The sequence below is a fragment of the Nymphaea colorata genome, chromosome 10 (assembly GCF_008831285.2).
Source record: "Nymphaea colorata isolate Beijing-Zhang1983 chromosome 10, ASM883128v2, whole genome shotgun sequence".
In the NCBI taxonomy this organism is placed as follows: Eukaryota; Viridiplantae; Streptophyta; class Magnoliopsida; order Nymphaeales; family Nymphaeaceae; genus Nymphaea; species Nymphaea colorata.
In genome coordinates, this window is record NC_045147.1 from 5,407,668 (window position 1) to 5,425,115 (window position 17,448).

A 17,448-nucleotide genomic window follows, 5' to 3' on the forward strand; every position below is an offset into this window, starting at 1 on the left:
TGTTTCGATATTGTGTAAGATCTTCATATCACTCCCCGTCTTGAGCACTTAGTTTTTGAATTAGAACACTAGAAGTTTCAACATGCTTACAATTAGACGTACCTGTAAATAAATCAGCACTTACCCAAGAATCATATGATTCCACGGGATGAGAATTCTTAGTAGAAATGTTAAAGTTGTGTTCATCAAACACAACATGTCTTGATACTTTGATGTGTTTGGTTGTAGGGTCATAACATCTGAAACCTTTGTTATTCATCCACATAACCAACAAACCTGCACTGGACTGCTTTGCTTCGAAATTTATTTCTTAATGATGAGTCAATGTAAACAGAGCACACACATCTAGAGTCTACAGTGAAGCAAACACAATAATCCAAGGTCTAGAATAAAACAATTACAAAAATTACAATCATGACTCTGCCTAGATAAATGTGATCAGACCTAGTTAGACGTGTTGGATCTGGATTAGATTAGATTCAACATCTTATCAGCTCGAAAGGTGTAGTTCTGTCTCAAATAAAATATATTCTTGATGTGTTGTAGGACACGGGGATGTTAGGAGCCAAGCCCGCCACTCTACCCATGAATCCACGTCTCCACCTTCATGATAATTCACCGAAGTTAGTGGCTTTGCAATCTTACATATCTCTAATTGACAAGCTTCTTTATGACACTATGACTAGACCTGATATTAGCTATATAGTTGGCAAGCTAGGTCAGTTTATGGAGAAGCCTAGGAAAGTCCATTGGGATGTTGCATTGATCGTTGTAAAATATTTGAAGTCATGCCCAGGCAAAGGTCTTCATTTCAAGAAAGGTGAGACATTAGAGGTTGAAGCATTTAGTGATGCAGACTATGCAGGGCCAGTAGAAGATAAAAAGTCCACCACTGGTTTTTGTGTCTTTGTAAGTAGCAACCTCATATCGTGGAGATGCAAGAAGCAAAATGTGGTCTCCCAATCGAGTGCTAAATCTGAATACAAAGCAATGGCTCAAACTGCTGCTGAGATGACGTGGGCTAAATTTATGTTGACCTGCCTAAGTGTATCAGTTTCTCTTCATATAAAATTGCATTTGTGATAATAGGGTTCCCATGTATAATGTCAATAATCTAGTGTTTCATAAGAGAACAAAACACATTGACGTGGATTGTCATTATATTCAAGGCCTCATTCAAGGAGGAGTAGTCTATCCTACTCATGTGACTACTCATACTTCTGAAGATCAAGAGGCTGATGTGTTTACTAAGGTTATTCTGAATGGTGACTTTTCTAGATGTTGTAACAAGCTAAGCATGATCAATATCTATGCTCTAGCTTGAGGGGGAGTGTTGAAACTAAAGTATAGTTAGGTAGTTTTTCAAAATATTAGGAAGTTAGGGTTCTCTTTAATCATTTCTTATTTTGTGTTGGATTAATTTTGTAAATTTTCTACCGCACCTTAATTCCTTTTATTTTGAGTTTAGGGCTAGTTAAACAATATGTTTTTTCTCTCCAAAAACGTGTGTCAGAACATATGTACGTCTGCTGACTCAATTTTTATGAATCATTAGCAGACTCTTTTAAACTCTAAAAGAAAGCAAATACCACTCTAATGGCTCAATGGAGAGGAATAAGGTTCGTTTGGTGGCAAAAGGTAGATTTCTTTGAGACATTCTCCCCTGTTGTAAGACTAGGCACTATCTATCTTGTGACTTCTATGGCTATTGCAATTTTTGTTTGTAACCTCCTAGTCCTTATTAAGTCAAGGATTAGGGTTAATGAGATTGAACTGTTCTCTTTCCAATACTCTAGTTGGTGACTCTTAGTAAGAAGTAAGAACTAGAAATACATGTATGATTAGGTTGCAGAATTGCAAATGTTATCAGAGTGCTCAAGAAAAGTTTAAAAATCAAATCATGTGGTTGTCCAATGACACGCAATAAATGATCAAAATAAATAAGATGGAAGAAAAAGATATGAAACAAAAAATTACCAATGGATGGGCATCCACTACGGAATTCCCATTGAGCATATACATTGCCTGTAAAGCAAATTGTTGAAGCTCCACATCCACCAGAAGATACTTCAGACACATTGTCTAGAAATAAAAGTGATAACCTGTGTTACTAGGCTAATCATCTAAAAAAAAAATCAAACCTGCCTATTTGCTACAAAGTGAAGAAAGGAGAAAAAAGTAATAAGCAAGACTTCTAAAATATAAGCCATTTTTTTTCTAGCATGTGACAATTGAAGAAAGCAGGAGTAGAAGTAAAATTTACTATTTTTAATATATTTGACTTCTATTCCTTTTTCCAAAAGAAATAGAAGTGAACATGTGAAATTTAGTAAATTTTTATACAAAACAAAATATAGGCACATCGGCTGCGAAAAGCACATATGCCAAATGTAAGCTAAGATTTTGCTTCCGTTAATGAAACAGTTTCAACAAATACAAAACCTAGGATTACATTTGAACCACATTCACAAAACAAGGTCACATGAGATGACAAACTGCGAGCTCATATACAACCACCCATTACAATGTGAACCCATGTGCATGGCTTTGTCCATGTTTGTTTTGAGTATTTTGCCTTTATTTTGTGTAAAATTCATTTTGATTTACAACTTGTACTTGGCATAGTGTAGCACATACTTCTTGATCGTCTTAATTGGTTAGTTGTGCTTTCATGTCAGAGATCTGACAGATCAAAAAGAAATACCTGTAGAAAATATACCCATGACAAAGTGATTCCAACACGAAGTTCCTTCGAGTGATGACCGCTAGCTGTAATAGAGAGCAAGAAAAGTTTTATGATTGCTCAATCCAATCAAACAACTAAGTAGATCACATAAAGTCACTAGAACATCCAACCATTGTAATCTAAGGCAACCATGAAATTAGCTTGACATAGATTATAGTATTGCTTTGTCTAGAAAAACGGACATAATTTTTATGCTTGAGTCGTCATAGGATGAAACACTATCATATTAGATAAACTATGATCATCCATCATAAATTCAATAAGAACCATAGATGTTTTACAACTGAAAACTAAAAAAACAAACAGGCTTTAGAACCTAAGGGGGAATAATAATCAATTATTAACAAATGCACCCACAGTGCACTCTACCCAAACCCAGTGCATGCTCAGCTAGGACTAAGAAGCTTGTTTGGTGTTTCCTTTTTAATGTTATGTTTTCTCATTAATGGCATGGCTGTAATATTCTTTGTTTTGTATAGGACTTATTACTCCATGGTGTAAAAGATTGATTTTATAATATAATCTTAGGGTTCAGCAGACAATTACTGTTGTTGCCATCCCTATCCTTTCGCACTTCTCTTCTCCTTCTATACTAAGTCACATGGGTACTTCAGTAAGGTTCACGTACCCGTGTCGTCGTACCCGTACCCAAAATGGGTACTTTGACACTTGGGTACCTATAGATCCAAACCGTTTAATTTTACATTGATTTAATTTGTTTTACCTTATTTTTTATTCTATTCTTTGGATGTGAAAATTTGATTGATATTCATTTTTTTACTAGGGGGCTGCTTGGTTGTCCATATGTTTAAAGTTTTTCATAGATTTCTTAAACACATTGCTGCAAGAACCGTTGATATATGTTTTCTATGTAATTTATTTGTTTATGTTGATGTATATTATTTATTTTGATACATATTTTCTAGTATTTCTTATTATATATATATATATATATGCGGCCGTACCCCCGCACCCAAGTTTTTTGAAAATGGTCAGTATCCATACCCACACCGGCACCCGTACCTATGTGACATAGCTTCTATATTGTTTTTCTGTGCATGAGCCTTTGGTGGATGACATATTACAAAATCTTAGAATCGGTAACCAAAATTCTCATTTTGCCCCATCTTCTAATATTTGCCAAATGTTTTTATTTAAGGCTCACTGGACATGTATTTAGGCCTATTGCCCCAGATGCCTAGGTAAAATTCCAATTGTACTCCTTTTTCGAAATAATGTCATCTCTCATAGAAACCAACTTTTCACATGGAAAATTTTGCAGATATTAAAAAATAACAAGTAAATTAAATTAAACAGCCATAATATATGCACACAATTACAAAATGATAACTAATAGACAGCATTTAGTTTATTTCTAAACAAAAACTATAGTTTATTTTGCAGAGATATTGAGAAATTGTTAGAGACCAGACTATGTGTTTAATGAAACAGATTAGTTTCTTTCTAATAAACCTCTATAATTATTACTTAGAGATATCAAGCAATATTTAGAAAAAGGGCTGAATGAAACAGTTTAAAACAATCCATTACATCTGGCATCCTAAGCATCTGCATTCGTGTCAGTTTAGCATCCTTGAAGCTCTGCATAAAACCTTAAGGCATTGTTTCTCCCTAAGTGATATACCTAGGTTCACCTTAGACACTTAAAGAAAAGGATGTAGCGCCTCATATTATCATAATGAAAAACATAACTGAGAGATAAATGTGTAGACAAAATACGTAAATAGTTCAAGTAAACAGAGCAAGAATAAAATGTCCTTTTAGTTTACAAAAATTTGCACCAGCATTGACACTTACCCTTGACAAAAGGCCATATTAAATGTTTCTGTATACCACCTTCTACCTTTCTTGCTGCAGCAGATTGCAATTTGGTCTTTGTTTGCACCTTGTAATCATATAGCAGCATAAGCAATTGTGGCTCATTTTTCATTAATGACACATGTCTATTGCATATAAACATGAGGATATACCTGTGTTTCTGAGTGCATCCCAAGAGCAAGCAATGCCCCTAAGGCTTTAGAAAAGGCATCTCTAACAGAGGAGGCAGGATCCTCAAGAGACTGCAGAGGTTCAGCACTAATTAGAGAAAAATGAACCAAAGAAATAAAATAGAAGCTCTGAAAATGTTGGCAGAAAAAACTAAATAAGATAGATTTGGTTTATGAAAATGTATGCTTGCCTTGACACAACATGTTGCACAGTGCTCAAATTCTGTTGGTCCAAGTCCTGGGCCACCAATGCTGGCAAATGCAGTAAGACACCTTGCTGCAACTATCCTTACAGTAGGTGACTTGTCCGTCATGCCTAAACGCATGATGGTGCGGTAAGCTTCAGAATATGCAGTTGAAGAGCCTCCTCCCCCAGAACCTTCCAAGGCATTCTGAAGCATTTGTAAGGCTTCTTGCCGAACAAATTCCTACAATGTGTATGAAAGGGGGATTTAAGACGGAAAAATCATGAAAATATAGTTCAGTGACTCAGTCAACATTTTGACTGAATTGAAAATGTGAACAAAAACTAACTGAATATCAGTTTATGTTTCTTTGGCAGAAGAGCATAGTCATGTTCTGAATGATGCTCCAATATGTGAATCTGATCCGCTGATATCTTTACATCAGGTTCACATATCAGGGTTGTAAATGTGCTAACTACTCTGTTAAGACAGAACATCAAAATTACATTTGTCGCATATGTTCATTAAGTTTGTCTGAGGTTGAGATATTTCAGTTCTACTTTACCTTGTGAGATCTATTTTATCTAATTGGCTTTATTTGAACTAGTAAAAATCATTTCTAGCTGCATAATTTGGCAATCAGAGTTGGCTCTGATTTTTTTTTCACACCAAAGTTTTTCTAGAGTATAGAGAGAATAAAATCTTGATATAGAGATAAATAGTGTGCGGACAACTGTTGAGCATGTAATTTAGAGACATGATGTCTTCACAAAAAACAGACAAGGTCCACCCCTTTGATAACTTGTCATGGTTAAGTTCCATTCCAGGATACATTATCTCCAGATGGCCTATTCCTAAAACATTAAATAACCAACCCTTTCTAGGCTTTATATGGAAGAGTCCACATTCATATATGTAGCCAAAATAACTTGACTGGAAAACGGTATGGTACAGGTGGGTATCATTTTACTACGTTATGTTGGTAGTAGGAATGATAGATTTGGATGATGCATCACATAATTAGCAATTTTATTTGATTAAGAAGTGAAAACAAAGATAGTGATCATTTTACCAAATGTAAGAAATCTTGTGAAAGTGATAAAACCATAAAACGTTTCACCCAAAACTTTCAATTGCTCAATATTGTACTGTGTCAACTTTGCATGCATGCCAAAATGAACCCATAGTAACTAGTAACACCCATAAATTATAATGTTGTTACCCATGTATCAATTAAAAAAAAAAAAGGAAATGATAATCGTGCATAATCTGTAGACAAACTTGATACCTCATGAAACTTCATTAGCTTTGCAGTAATGTTAGTTGTTTCAATTAAGCCTGAAGCAATCCTCCGCCCAAATGAGTTGTACAACTCCCCCAGGCAATGTGCAGCACCTATTAAATAAGTAAGATGTTAACATAGGTCATTCATCATGAAACAGTTTGATTCAGTACTTCAAAAAGTACTCACCATGTTGTGTTCAACATGTAAGCACATGCTGAAGGTAGTTAAACATACAGCGGCTGTCAGCTTGCAGGTTAATGAATACAGACTACAGCATCGATAAATTGCCCTAAGAATTTATGGAAAACAACAGAACGTTTATAATCCCTTTACGTTCTTCTTGTCAAGGCATCTGTTATTTATCCGCAACGTTGGCACGAAAATATTCCCATATATCTGAAAACAGTTGGCATCTTATATATTGTTGCATAGTTCTTTGCTAAATTAAACTGTTTCGGTTGTTATAAATTTGTGAACGTTACCGTCTGTTCTTGTGTAGAAATATCAAGCTCACATGCTCACATCGAAAGAAAGATGGGTCATATCGAAAGAAAGATGGGGCACTGACCAGCATAGGAAATCACATCGGCTCTTCTCCCATCAGAAAGCCGCCCTTGCAGGCTACTTGCTCTCGAGTATACAGAAATGCCTTCTCCCTTTGATATCACTTTCACCATGGCAAGGGAAGCAAGTCGCCACACAGGACGACGAGCTCCCAGTTTGAGCAACGAATGAAGAGCATCCTCGCACTTTCTCTGCCATAGGATAATGGATTCCTAAAACCAGCAAATTTGAGAAACAATAGATTTCCGTCACGGTCTCCCAGTTTCATATATAAAATTAAAAAGAAGGTGTTCAAATTTTCATAACAGCTTAAAGCACAGACAAGTAAGGTTCACCAAGCAATATTAAGTAATAAACAAAGAGGAAAAAAAAATTCATATCGTGATCCAAAAGGGCATGACGCGCCCCAGGTTTTTGAATTTCAGCAGGGCGAGGAACTACATAAACCGAATAATGGAAAAAACCCGAACCAGATTCAAAGAAATGTTAAAAAAGGAAAGAGAAAAGATCTAGGATCAATCCAGTCGAGAAGATCGAAACGCTGTGAACCGAAGTGGTGAAAACAGGTAAGCACATTACGAGCAGATACGCCAAATTTCAACCACAAGTTTCAGGTGGGATAAAAAAGAAGTGAGTAGAGAAAGGAGGATGCCTTGGGCTCTTCATCGATAGCAGAGACGAGATCGGAGAGTAAATCGAAGCAGAGGAGGGGGTCAGGGGCCTGCTGATGCGCGGAGGCAACGATGGACTCTAGCTGAGCGACGAGGATTCCAAACCTGGAGAGGGGAACGCCCTCGCGGACGCTTGCTTGCTGCCTCGCCATGGAAGGTCGCGTTGGCGAGGACCACTCCCAATTCGGAATTGAGACAGAGCGAAACTGGCTATATGTCGGCGCCCCGAGTGGTACCTGGAATGTTCGGGTCGGCCATTCGTAAGAATGGTCCCGAGATATTGGATACCATACCATGGTCCTTCCGGGTAAACACAAACTGCACGACCCGACTGACGCCACGAAGTGAATGCAATCCCTGTGACCCTACAGTGATGTATGTGCCCATGAGCAGGGCCTCGGATGGGAACTCATCAAACCTGCCCATGATTGACTGATTGTGGACGACCCTGCCACTCTGGCCAAAAGCCCTCTAAAGCACGACTCTGCCTTTGTCGGCAGTGACTGATCTATTAAGAAAAATTCAACAAAACTCAAATATATGGAGGATCCCCTTTCAGAAACCTTCTCAATTATAGACAAATAAGGAAGGCAAAAACCTGAAACTATGATCAATGTCACTAGACCTGAAGAGCAAGGAAACCCGAACAAGAAGAAAACTAAGGACAAGCATCCCATGTGGGTCAAAGGCCTAAATTTACCACATTAATTCAACCCACTAAGTGATAGTAAATCATAAATTCTTTTGAAAAACTGGTCTTGGTTATCTGGGTAGAAATGGCAGGATGCAGATAGCAACTTATAAAAGATGCTTTCATGTGGCAATCAATGAAAATGCAAATAGGTCTGATAACCAAATAACAATCTATCATGAGAGACACTAATCAAATGACATTGGAAGAAATTGCATCCTTTGTTTGATGAGATCCAAAAGGATCATGGTTGAGGAAGGAAAATAATGACATGAAAGGGAACATTGACATCACCATAAGTAACTCCTTCATTTTCTTCTCTTGGGGTCATGGAAGTGGTTGATTGAGGTTGTCTCTATGCAGTCTTGGACAATGTTTTCCAAAAAATCAATGAAACCTATAAAATTTATCTTTATGGTTTCCCATAATGACAGTGGGTTCTTGACCTTTCATGTCTTTTGACAATGGGATGAGTGATGACCGATTGAATAATACAATCAACAATGCATGAGAGAAGTTGAGTGATACATGATAAAACAATTTATCAACTTGATACCAAAAGACTCAACATGATCACGAAAAGGCAATGCATGGGTAGAAGTTGCTCAACATAACGATTGAAGCAATGGATAGACAAAGTGCAATTTTTAGTTGGGCATGATTGATGATCTTTAGAACTATACACTCAATGATGCATGCAAACATTTGCATGAAAAAATGATAAGAGTACAATTGGTGCATGGTAATAGATGTGGATAATATGTCAAAATGACCAAATGGGCGATGCATGAAAAGGAGAGAACAATTGCTTTGTGGACAAGGGCAATTAAAAATGCATGTAAAGTTCTGATCATTTGTGCAAGAAGGACTAACAAAGAGAAATACAAATACAGTTACTATTTGGTGCATGAAATATTGAAATTGTGTACATTATCTTCTTCTCTTAAGGTCAATTTAACAAATGGCTAATATCTATTGACAAGTGTATGGCTAGTTCATGAAAGGCTGTTGTGCAGTGCTCATGACGTTCCTTTCCCGCCTTTCAAAAAAACCGATCCCAAACCCTGAAATGTTGATGGACATGGATTAATATTCAAAATGAGAAAATGATTGGGTATATGAATGTAATTGCTCTCTTCTACTTGAAAGCACTGTCTTAATTTCTTAAAGGTCGACAAAATAATATTTGTGAAGGCAAAGAATGGACATGTTTCATGTGAATTGAATACTGAATAGGCATAGTGAATTTTTGCATAGAAGAATTCATGCACCAGGATCTAGCTTGTTGATATAAAAAATGTTACGATAAAATTACTAAAAATGAATATGAATGTGACCACATTCAAGAAGCGTGGTTACATGCAAGTATGTCAATGCAAATAACAGGATGGAATTTTGGTTGGAGAGAGATGTGAAATGGATGGCCCTAGCTAACACATTACATTTGGTGACTTGTTAATTTGCTCCTTGACAATTGAACTTTCGCGATGACAAAAATGAATGAGAATGTTATATGTACGTTCCATTCTAAAAGAATTTAACGTCATTGGCTTGAATGGAGCTGTTCCCCTAGCTTCGATGGACTTAGGATGGAGTGGGATGCCAACTATTGACCTACCATTATGTGTTCCAAGCTCTGTCGCCATAAGTGGATGAATGAGGCTTGGCAAACAGAGCACGTTTATACTTTGTGATTCATTGAATTGTCCCTCAATCAACTGCTTCCTGCAAGCCTAGAGTTGCTTGAAATCTCAAAAATCATTAGATATTACTCATACTTTTTTTGCTCATAATCACTTTTGATGTCTAGATAAAAAAAGAAAGTGCTAGGGAGAGTCTATTTTTCGAACGATTTGACTTTTCCAAAAATGATGTTTTATTTTGAAATAAGAGAGAAATGGACTCGTCTGTCGGTATGAGGATCGACCGTTCTTGGCACCTTTACCGGAAGTAATCAATCTAAGGGCTATGTTTATTCTTGATGCATTTCACTTTGGTTTAAACATCTTTTTCATTCTAAATGTGATTTTGTGTTTCAGAAAATGTTGAAGATTTGATATTTCAAATTTTTGAGAAAGTTTTTGAGGAGTCATTTGAGAGTATAAAACATTTTGATTTGGGAAATTTTTAACTTGATAAATCTTTACAAATATTTTTTAGAATTATTTGAAGACCACCTTTTGAAATCAATTTGGTGTTCTCTTAAGAATTTAAGTAGTTTTGAGATTTTGCTCAATTTGGTTACTACCTAACTAGAGCTCCATCTCATTTTGCTTAAGTTCTCTTAAGGAAGTGCTTGTGATCATTCGTGATTCTTAAAGAAGTGTTTGTGATCATTCGTGGTGTTAAGTGAATGTGGATGTATGAATGAATTGATCCTACATGGTTGGAAGCAAATTATTCATTCGTACCATAACATTCATCTACAAGCATTCATACCATCACATACATCTAAATTTCTCGTTTTTTATTTATACAATCATCATAAGTATTTTTATGAAAAAAGAAATTTTTTTTAAAATGGAATGAGGTTATACACCATCAAACATGATTCCAAATTAGGTCATTACTTAAGTTTTGGTCTAGTGAAGTCGTCAAGTAAAAAGATCTTTGGAGAAAAATATTCAAAAGAATGGAAAAGAGAAAAGACTCTAATATAAGAGGAATAGAGGACAATAAAGAAATTTTAAAATCACAAAATAAAAGGTTTTTTTAAAAAAGAAAGAGAAAGAGGTAAGAAAAAGATGGTTTTTGGTAAAAATGGGTGGCTGACTTCATTTTGCAAACTCTTTGTGAAGGGTGTGGTGAAGTACTGGGGGATCCCACAAAGTCTCGTAAGTGAAAGAGATCCCTCTTTTGTGACTTCTTTGTTTGTTTCGGGCGGTCACGTCATGTCACGTCACGAGCAAAGCCCTCTTCACAAGAGGGCTTTTCATCTTCTTCCCGAGTCCGGCACCTTGGAGAGGTTTCTAGAACCTTCTTTTATCTTCTTTCAAGCGGTTTGTTAGTCTTCTTATTGAAAAGCCTCCTTCCTTCGGGCTTGTTTTAAATCCAGATTGGCTTCAATCGGTTGCCGATGAATTTTAGTGAGTGGTTTAAGCTTCGAAAACATATTTTCGGTGCAAGGATGAGACATAAAACAAAAGGGAAGGTTTGCGGCGCACGTGCGACACTTGATAACATCAAATTTTGTCGTTTTGATCTCAGTTTTGGATTTTGAGTTTGAAATTCCTGATTTGAATCTAAACTTGGTTTTTGGATCTAACTTGGATCCAAGAGTTGGATTTTGGGTTTGAATCTTGCATCTAAAGTTGAGTTTAAATTTGAATGTTGTGTTTGGGATCAGACAAGAGTTTAGAAATTCATTTTGGATTGAATATCGCAAATTTATTTTGGGTCTAGGATTGAGCTTAAGGCCCAAGAATTAAATTGAGATGAAATGATTGAGATTTGAGTGAAAATAAAATACACCCATTTTTAAAAAAAGTTGGGGTGATAACAGATGCATCTCTTTGTTACTAAACCAGCATTTGTGGGGCATAGTGACAAAGATAAACACCCCCAAATTTTGATTATTGAGAATTTTGGCTAAAAAGATTAAAATGTTGAAACTGCATTTCAGGTTTAACCCATTACCTGCATAAGTTGTTTGAGCTCATGTTGCAGGTTTAACCCATTGCCTTGCACGAGTTTGCCGAAATTGAATTCAGGTTTAACCTCCCTGAATGGGCTGCCTTGGCTTGCATTGCAGGTTTAACCCATTACCTGCATTGGTTGCTTTTGCTTGCATTGCAGGTTTAACCCATTACCTGAATGACTTGCTTTAGCTTGCATTGCAGGTTTAACCCCTTATCTGCATGAGTTGCTCTTTTATCCATAATTTCAAGTTTTAAAACGGATTGCTCGATAACAAGTGACAATGCCAGGAATGAACCCTCATCACCTCGAATACCTTTGTTGAAGGTAGGAATGAGACCATATTGCTCCTATATTAGTTATCACATGAAGACTTCCTATAACCTCGAGTGCCTTATGTTGAAGTTTTTGTTTCCATCGAAGGCTGGATTTTAAACTTGCTTAGTAAAATTCTCCAAACTAGAGCTTGGGTTGAGTTTGCTTTGAAAAGTCCTTAGTCAAATGGCCAAGTTGTTGTTGCTCCATAAGATTCTTTTGTCAAGTGACATTGTTGAGTTAGCTTTAGACTGCCATGAACCTAGAGGTCAGATTGCGCTTGATCAAATCTTCAGTTTAGCAGCTGAGTTGATTTGATTAAGATATGACCCTTTTCTTGATGGACAATGATGATTGTGAAAGAAAAATATATGTCGCAAAATAATGTAGAAAATGTCTCAAAATATTCATAATTTAAAAAATGCCCCAGTTAGCAATTGCCATGACTAATAAGCAATAGGATCTAATTTAAAATAGAATGCACCAATGTGATGGGTAAAACATAGATGTTTGATGTCTCAAATTGAGGTTGAGGTTAAGACAATAATGGAAAATGCCCCAATAAAGGAAGGTGTGGACAAAATTATATGAAGAAAATTGCTATATTTTTCACTAATAGGAAAATGAGGGTGCAAGGTAATATCATATAAGTTTAAATATGAAAAAAAAATTCGGCTTGTCTTTAATGACAAGCAATTGGAACAAAGGTTGTAGTAAAGAAATTTATTGTAAAAATATGATCAGTAAATAGTGATTCTCATAGCGAGATATGAAGTTGATAATATAGGAAAACAAAGAAAATTATGAGCAATCTATTACCCATGAAGAATCTTAATTTTGAAATAATTAAATGTCAAGCAGAGTATAAATATATAAGGTTTGATTCATGAAGATATAGACTCAATAAGGGTGAATTAATAAGTCAAAATCAATTGTCTAATGATTGAAAACAGAATATAGTAGAGTGAAGCAAAGATTAGTAATCAACTTGAAATAAATGATGACCCAATAAAATCATGGAAGTAGTAAAATAGGAGGAAAGATGCACTCTCACTGTTGAAGCTACAAATTTTTTTGGTTAAATATAAATGAAGAAAAAATGGATGCATGACCTGAGTTAAGAAAAATTGATAATTAAGTCAATAGATGGCTATCATGTTTAATAAAAGAATGTCAAACAAATTAATAAATGAGAGATTGACAAGGTATGATAAAATGGAGTTTGGAAAGCAATTCTAAAAAAAATGGACTTGCCGAATGATAGAATTTGAAAAATCAATATCACTTAGATAGTGGGGTTAAGACATGATTTTATAACATAGTCATGTTGAAAATTACATAGAGATAATCGAAGAAGACATCGATTCAAATGAGAAATATGGAGTGTAAAATTATTAAATTGATCAAAGATTATATGGAGGACACACATGCAATCATCATACAATTATAAACATCCAACATTCTTTAAAGTCACCCTTATCATGCACATATTTGGAAAAGGAGCATAGGACCCTAATTGAGTTTGGTTTAACCTCCATATACCAATATACCTTAGCTAAGAGGCTTAGTGCGAGCATAGACTTCTTCCTTTGAGAACTAAGGATAAGGTTGATCCACTTATTCTTGGACACTTGTCGATATACCACAAGTTACCACTCATAATACTAACGATGGGCTTTCCCACCCAAGTGTGGTCCAATTGTAAGGTTTAGTCATGTGCTACCAAAGACCAAGCCCGACAACATAATGACTGAGACAAATAGGTATTGGAAGTTTTTGAAATATGAGCAAGCATGTAAAATCGATTGTCTCTAATGCAATGCTTTCTAAGATAATGATTAAAATAAGTAAAAGAGCACACATTGTTTTCAATCAAGTCTTAAATTGAGGAGAGTTGTATTTGATCCTAGATCTAAGTGAACATGATTGATCCTCCTAAACTAGTATTATATGCAAGAGAGCAAATATAATCATCAAAAAATGTAATAAAATGTCGATGGATCAAGGCCAAAGAAAGGAACATGATTTATCATCAGCAATATATAAGATGTTCAAGTTTTTAGAAATGCATCAATGGTAATCATAGCCAAACGATGACGGGTCCCATCACGGTCACCATCTGTTCGCATCCCCAAAATTTATTTGGTTTTTGGAATGGTTCAAAAAAATGAGGTTTTAGTTTGAAATGAGAGAGAAAGAAACTCGCTCATTGGTATGAGGATTGACCATGCTCGGCGCCTTTACCGGGGTAATCAATCCAAAGACAATTTTTTTTTATGTATTTCACTTTGACTTAAACATATTTTTCATTTTAAATGTAGTGTTGTGTTTGAGAAAATGTTGAAGATTTGATATTTCAAATTTTTGAGAAAGTTTTTGAAGAGTCATTTGAGCGTGAAAAACATTTTGATTTGAAAAATCTTTAACTTCTAAATCTTTACAAATATTGTTTAGAATCATTTGAAAATCACATTTTGAAATCCATTTGGTGTTCTCTTAAGAATTTAAGTATGTTTGAGATTTTGCTCTAATTCGGTTACTACCTAACTAGAACTTCATCTCATTCTGCTCAAGTTCTTTTAGAGAGGTATTTGTAATGATTCATGATGTTAAGTGAATGTGGATGTATGAATGCATTGATCCTGCATAGTTAGAAGCAAATTATTCATTTCTTCCATAACATTCATCTAGAAGCATTTCTACCATCACGTACATCTAAGTTTCTAATTTTTTATTTATAAAATTGTCATAAGTATTTTTATGAAAAGGTAAAAGTTTTTAAAAATAGAATGGAGTTGTAGACCATCAAATATGATTCCAATATTGGTTCATTACTTAAGTTTTGGTCTTGATGAAGTCAGCAAATGAAAAGATCTTGAGAGAAAAATATTCAAAAGAATGGAAAAGAGAAAAGACTCTAATCCAAGAGGAATAAAGAAAAGAGAGAGAGAGAGAAAGATTTTAAAATCACAAAATAAAAGGGTTTTTTTTTTTTTAAAGAAAGAGAGAGAGGTACGAATACATATGCATGCCTATTTTAGAAAAAAAGAGAAGGAGAAAGGTTTTAGAGAGACAGATTTTTTAGAGAAAATGACACTCTAGAAAAAGATATATATATATATATATGATAGCTTGTGAAATTACTCAATTGAAGATGGAGAAGAAGTTTTTAGAAAAAGAGAAAGAGATTTTTTAGAGAAAATGAGACTCTAGAAAAAAAAAAAAATATATATATATATATATATATATATAAAGGTATTCATATGTACGTATATGAGGATTTGTAAAAGAAGATGTTAAATCATAAAAAGAGAAGGACAAAGAGAGATAGTCATGTGCACGTATATGTATATAACATGTATATGTGCACATGTCTTCATGAGAGTTAAAATCAAGAAATCTTTAATTTTATGTAGGTCAGAGAGGAACTTGGACTTATGCAAGAGCATAGGCTAAGTCTCTAAGACCTGATTAGAGAGGATTCTTGCTTTCAAAAATCTTTTGAAAAATATGATTTCTAAATATTTTGTATGTGAACATAAAAACCACAATTATTACAAGAAGATCGATTTCTTCCACCACTGGGTATAGAAGAAAGTCAAACATACATTAAATAGAGACCAACGTAGTAAAACGCTCATTGGGGTTCCTAATCGGATGATTAATAAAAAAAAAACTAAACGTAAGAATGACATGATGATGCACTTTAACATGTATATATTCATGAAGGGATTTTCTGGGTTGGACAAATCTCAACCTCAAAAATCAACATAGGAATGAAGAAATTCCAACCCAGATATTCATCATTGCCTGCAATTGCTCATTAATCAAGAGAATTAGTATATCACACATGAACATCATCTCAAGCATATAACAAAAACATATTTTTTGGAAAAAAATTTAGAAATGAAATTTATTTCGCTTTGCTCATACTCTCGTTGCACAAAAGTAGATCTTGACTCTGGAGAAAAAATCTTTAGAGCTTTCTTGCACAGCCATGAGGAGGTGGCAAGAGGAAATGAAAATAAAATGGACGACTACATACCTCGAATATAGATGATATTAGAAATGAACCTCTTTCTTTGAATGATCCAAGAATCATCTCAGATGAAGCTCCAAAATGATGAAAATATCCCTCTAAGAGGTCTCCTCTTGCTCCCTTGAAGAATTTGAACTTGGAGAAACTTGCTTCCAAGTTTGGAAAAAATGAAAAAAAGAGAAGAGAGAAATGGAAAGAAAAAACTAAAGAAAAACTATAAAACTTCAAGTGAAAAAACACTAAAATTTTTTCAAGAGTTAGCTCATGCCTAAGAGGAAGGATTGCTGGGGTATTTATAGAGAGTTTTGTTTGCGAAAACTCAAAATTTGAATTTTTTAAATTGGACAAGATTTTCATGTAAGTCGGATTGACCATTATCCCTGCAAACACCCCTTTGGGGTGTGGACAGGGCTAATGCCCACCTTGTCATGCCAAAACCGCCACCCACAGGGTGGTTTTATCCAAGAAAGGGGGCTTGCGTTTGTGTGATCGTGCGGTGCGCTCGTGCATGACGACATGCGATTATTAAAAAAAACAAAATAAAAAATAATAAAAAGTTGTTCATAAGCATAAAATCATTTTTTATTTAAAATATAAAAAAAGATGGTTTTTGTTAAAAATGGGTAGCCGACTCTATTTTGAGCGACTCCGAGCTCGTTTTAAATCCAGATTGGGTTCAATCGATCGCCGATGCATTCTAGTGAGTGGTTTAAGCTTCAAAAACATATTTTTGATGTGCAGACAAGACATAAAACAAAAGGGAAGGTTTGGGCATGCACGTGCGGCACTTAATAGCATCAAATTTTGTCATTTTCATCTCGGCTTTAGATTTTGAGTTTGAAATTCTCAATTTGGATCTACACTTGGGTTTTGGATCTAATTCGGATCCAAGAGTTGGATTTTTGGGTTTGAATCTTGCGTCTACATTTGGGTTTGAATTTGAATTTTGTGTTTGGGATCAGACAATGGTTTAGAAATTCATTTTGGATTGAATAGTCATGAATTTATTTTGGGTCTAGGATTGGGCTTAAGGCCCAATAATTAAATCAGATAAAATAATTGAGATTTGAGTGAAAATGAAATACACCCTTTTTTGAAAAAATTTGGGGTGATAACATGTGCTTGTTACAATATATGGAAAAATTATCAATATGAAGAGCCTTAGTAAATATATCTACTACCCGATTTTCAAAAGCTACATGAATAGCATACGCAACACTTCTTGCATGAGATACCAAATATAATGACAATCTACATCAATATGCTTTATTCTTTCATGAAACACTGGATTATTAGTAATATAAGTG

General features: G+C 35.0%; 1 protein-coding gene across 2 annotated transcripts in view; it reads right to left on the bottom strand.

Annotated features, from left to right (window-relative positions):
- LOC116261929 (protein SWEETIE) overlaps window positions 1–7,676 on the bottom strand; it is a 132,427-nt gene extending 124,751 nt beyond the window's left edge. The window contains exons 1-8 of one of the 2 annotated variants that reach the window (XM_031640879.2): window positions 7,442–7,676; window positions 6,794–7,001; window positions 6,229–6,335; window positions 4,947–5,183; window positions 4,738–4,827; window positions 4,565–4,652; window positions 2,705–2,769; window positions 1,978–2,082 (exon numbers count right to left, since the gene is read on the bottom strand). In XM_031640879.2, coding sequence (XP_031496739.1) covers window positions 1,978–2,082; window positions 2,705–2,769; window positions 4,565–4,652; window positions 4,738–4,827; window positions 4,947–5,183; window positions 6,229–6,335; window positions 6,794–7,001; window positions 7,442–7,612 — 1,071 coding nt within the window. In that variant the 5' untranslated portion in view covers window positions 7,613–7,676. The remainder of the gene's footprint in view (window positions 1–1,977; window positions 2,083–2,704; window positions 2,770–4,564; window positions 4,653–4,737; window positions 4,828–4,946; window positions 5,184–6,228; window positions 6,336–6,793; window positions 7,002–7,441) is intronic. The other variant, XM_031640880.2, reaches the window with a different exon arrangement.
- Window positions 7,677–17,448: the final 9,772 nt, after the last annotated feature.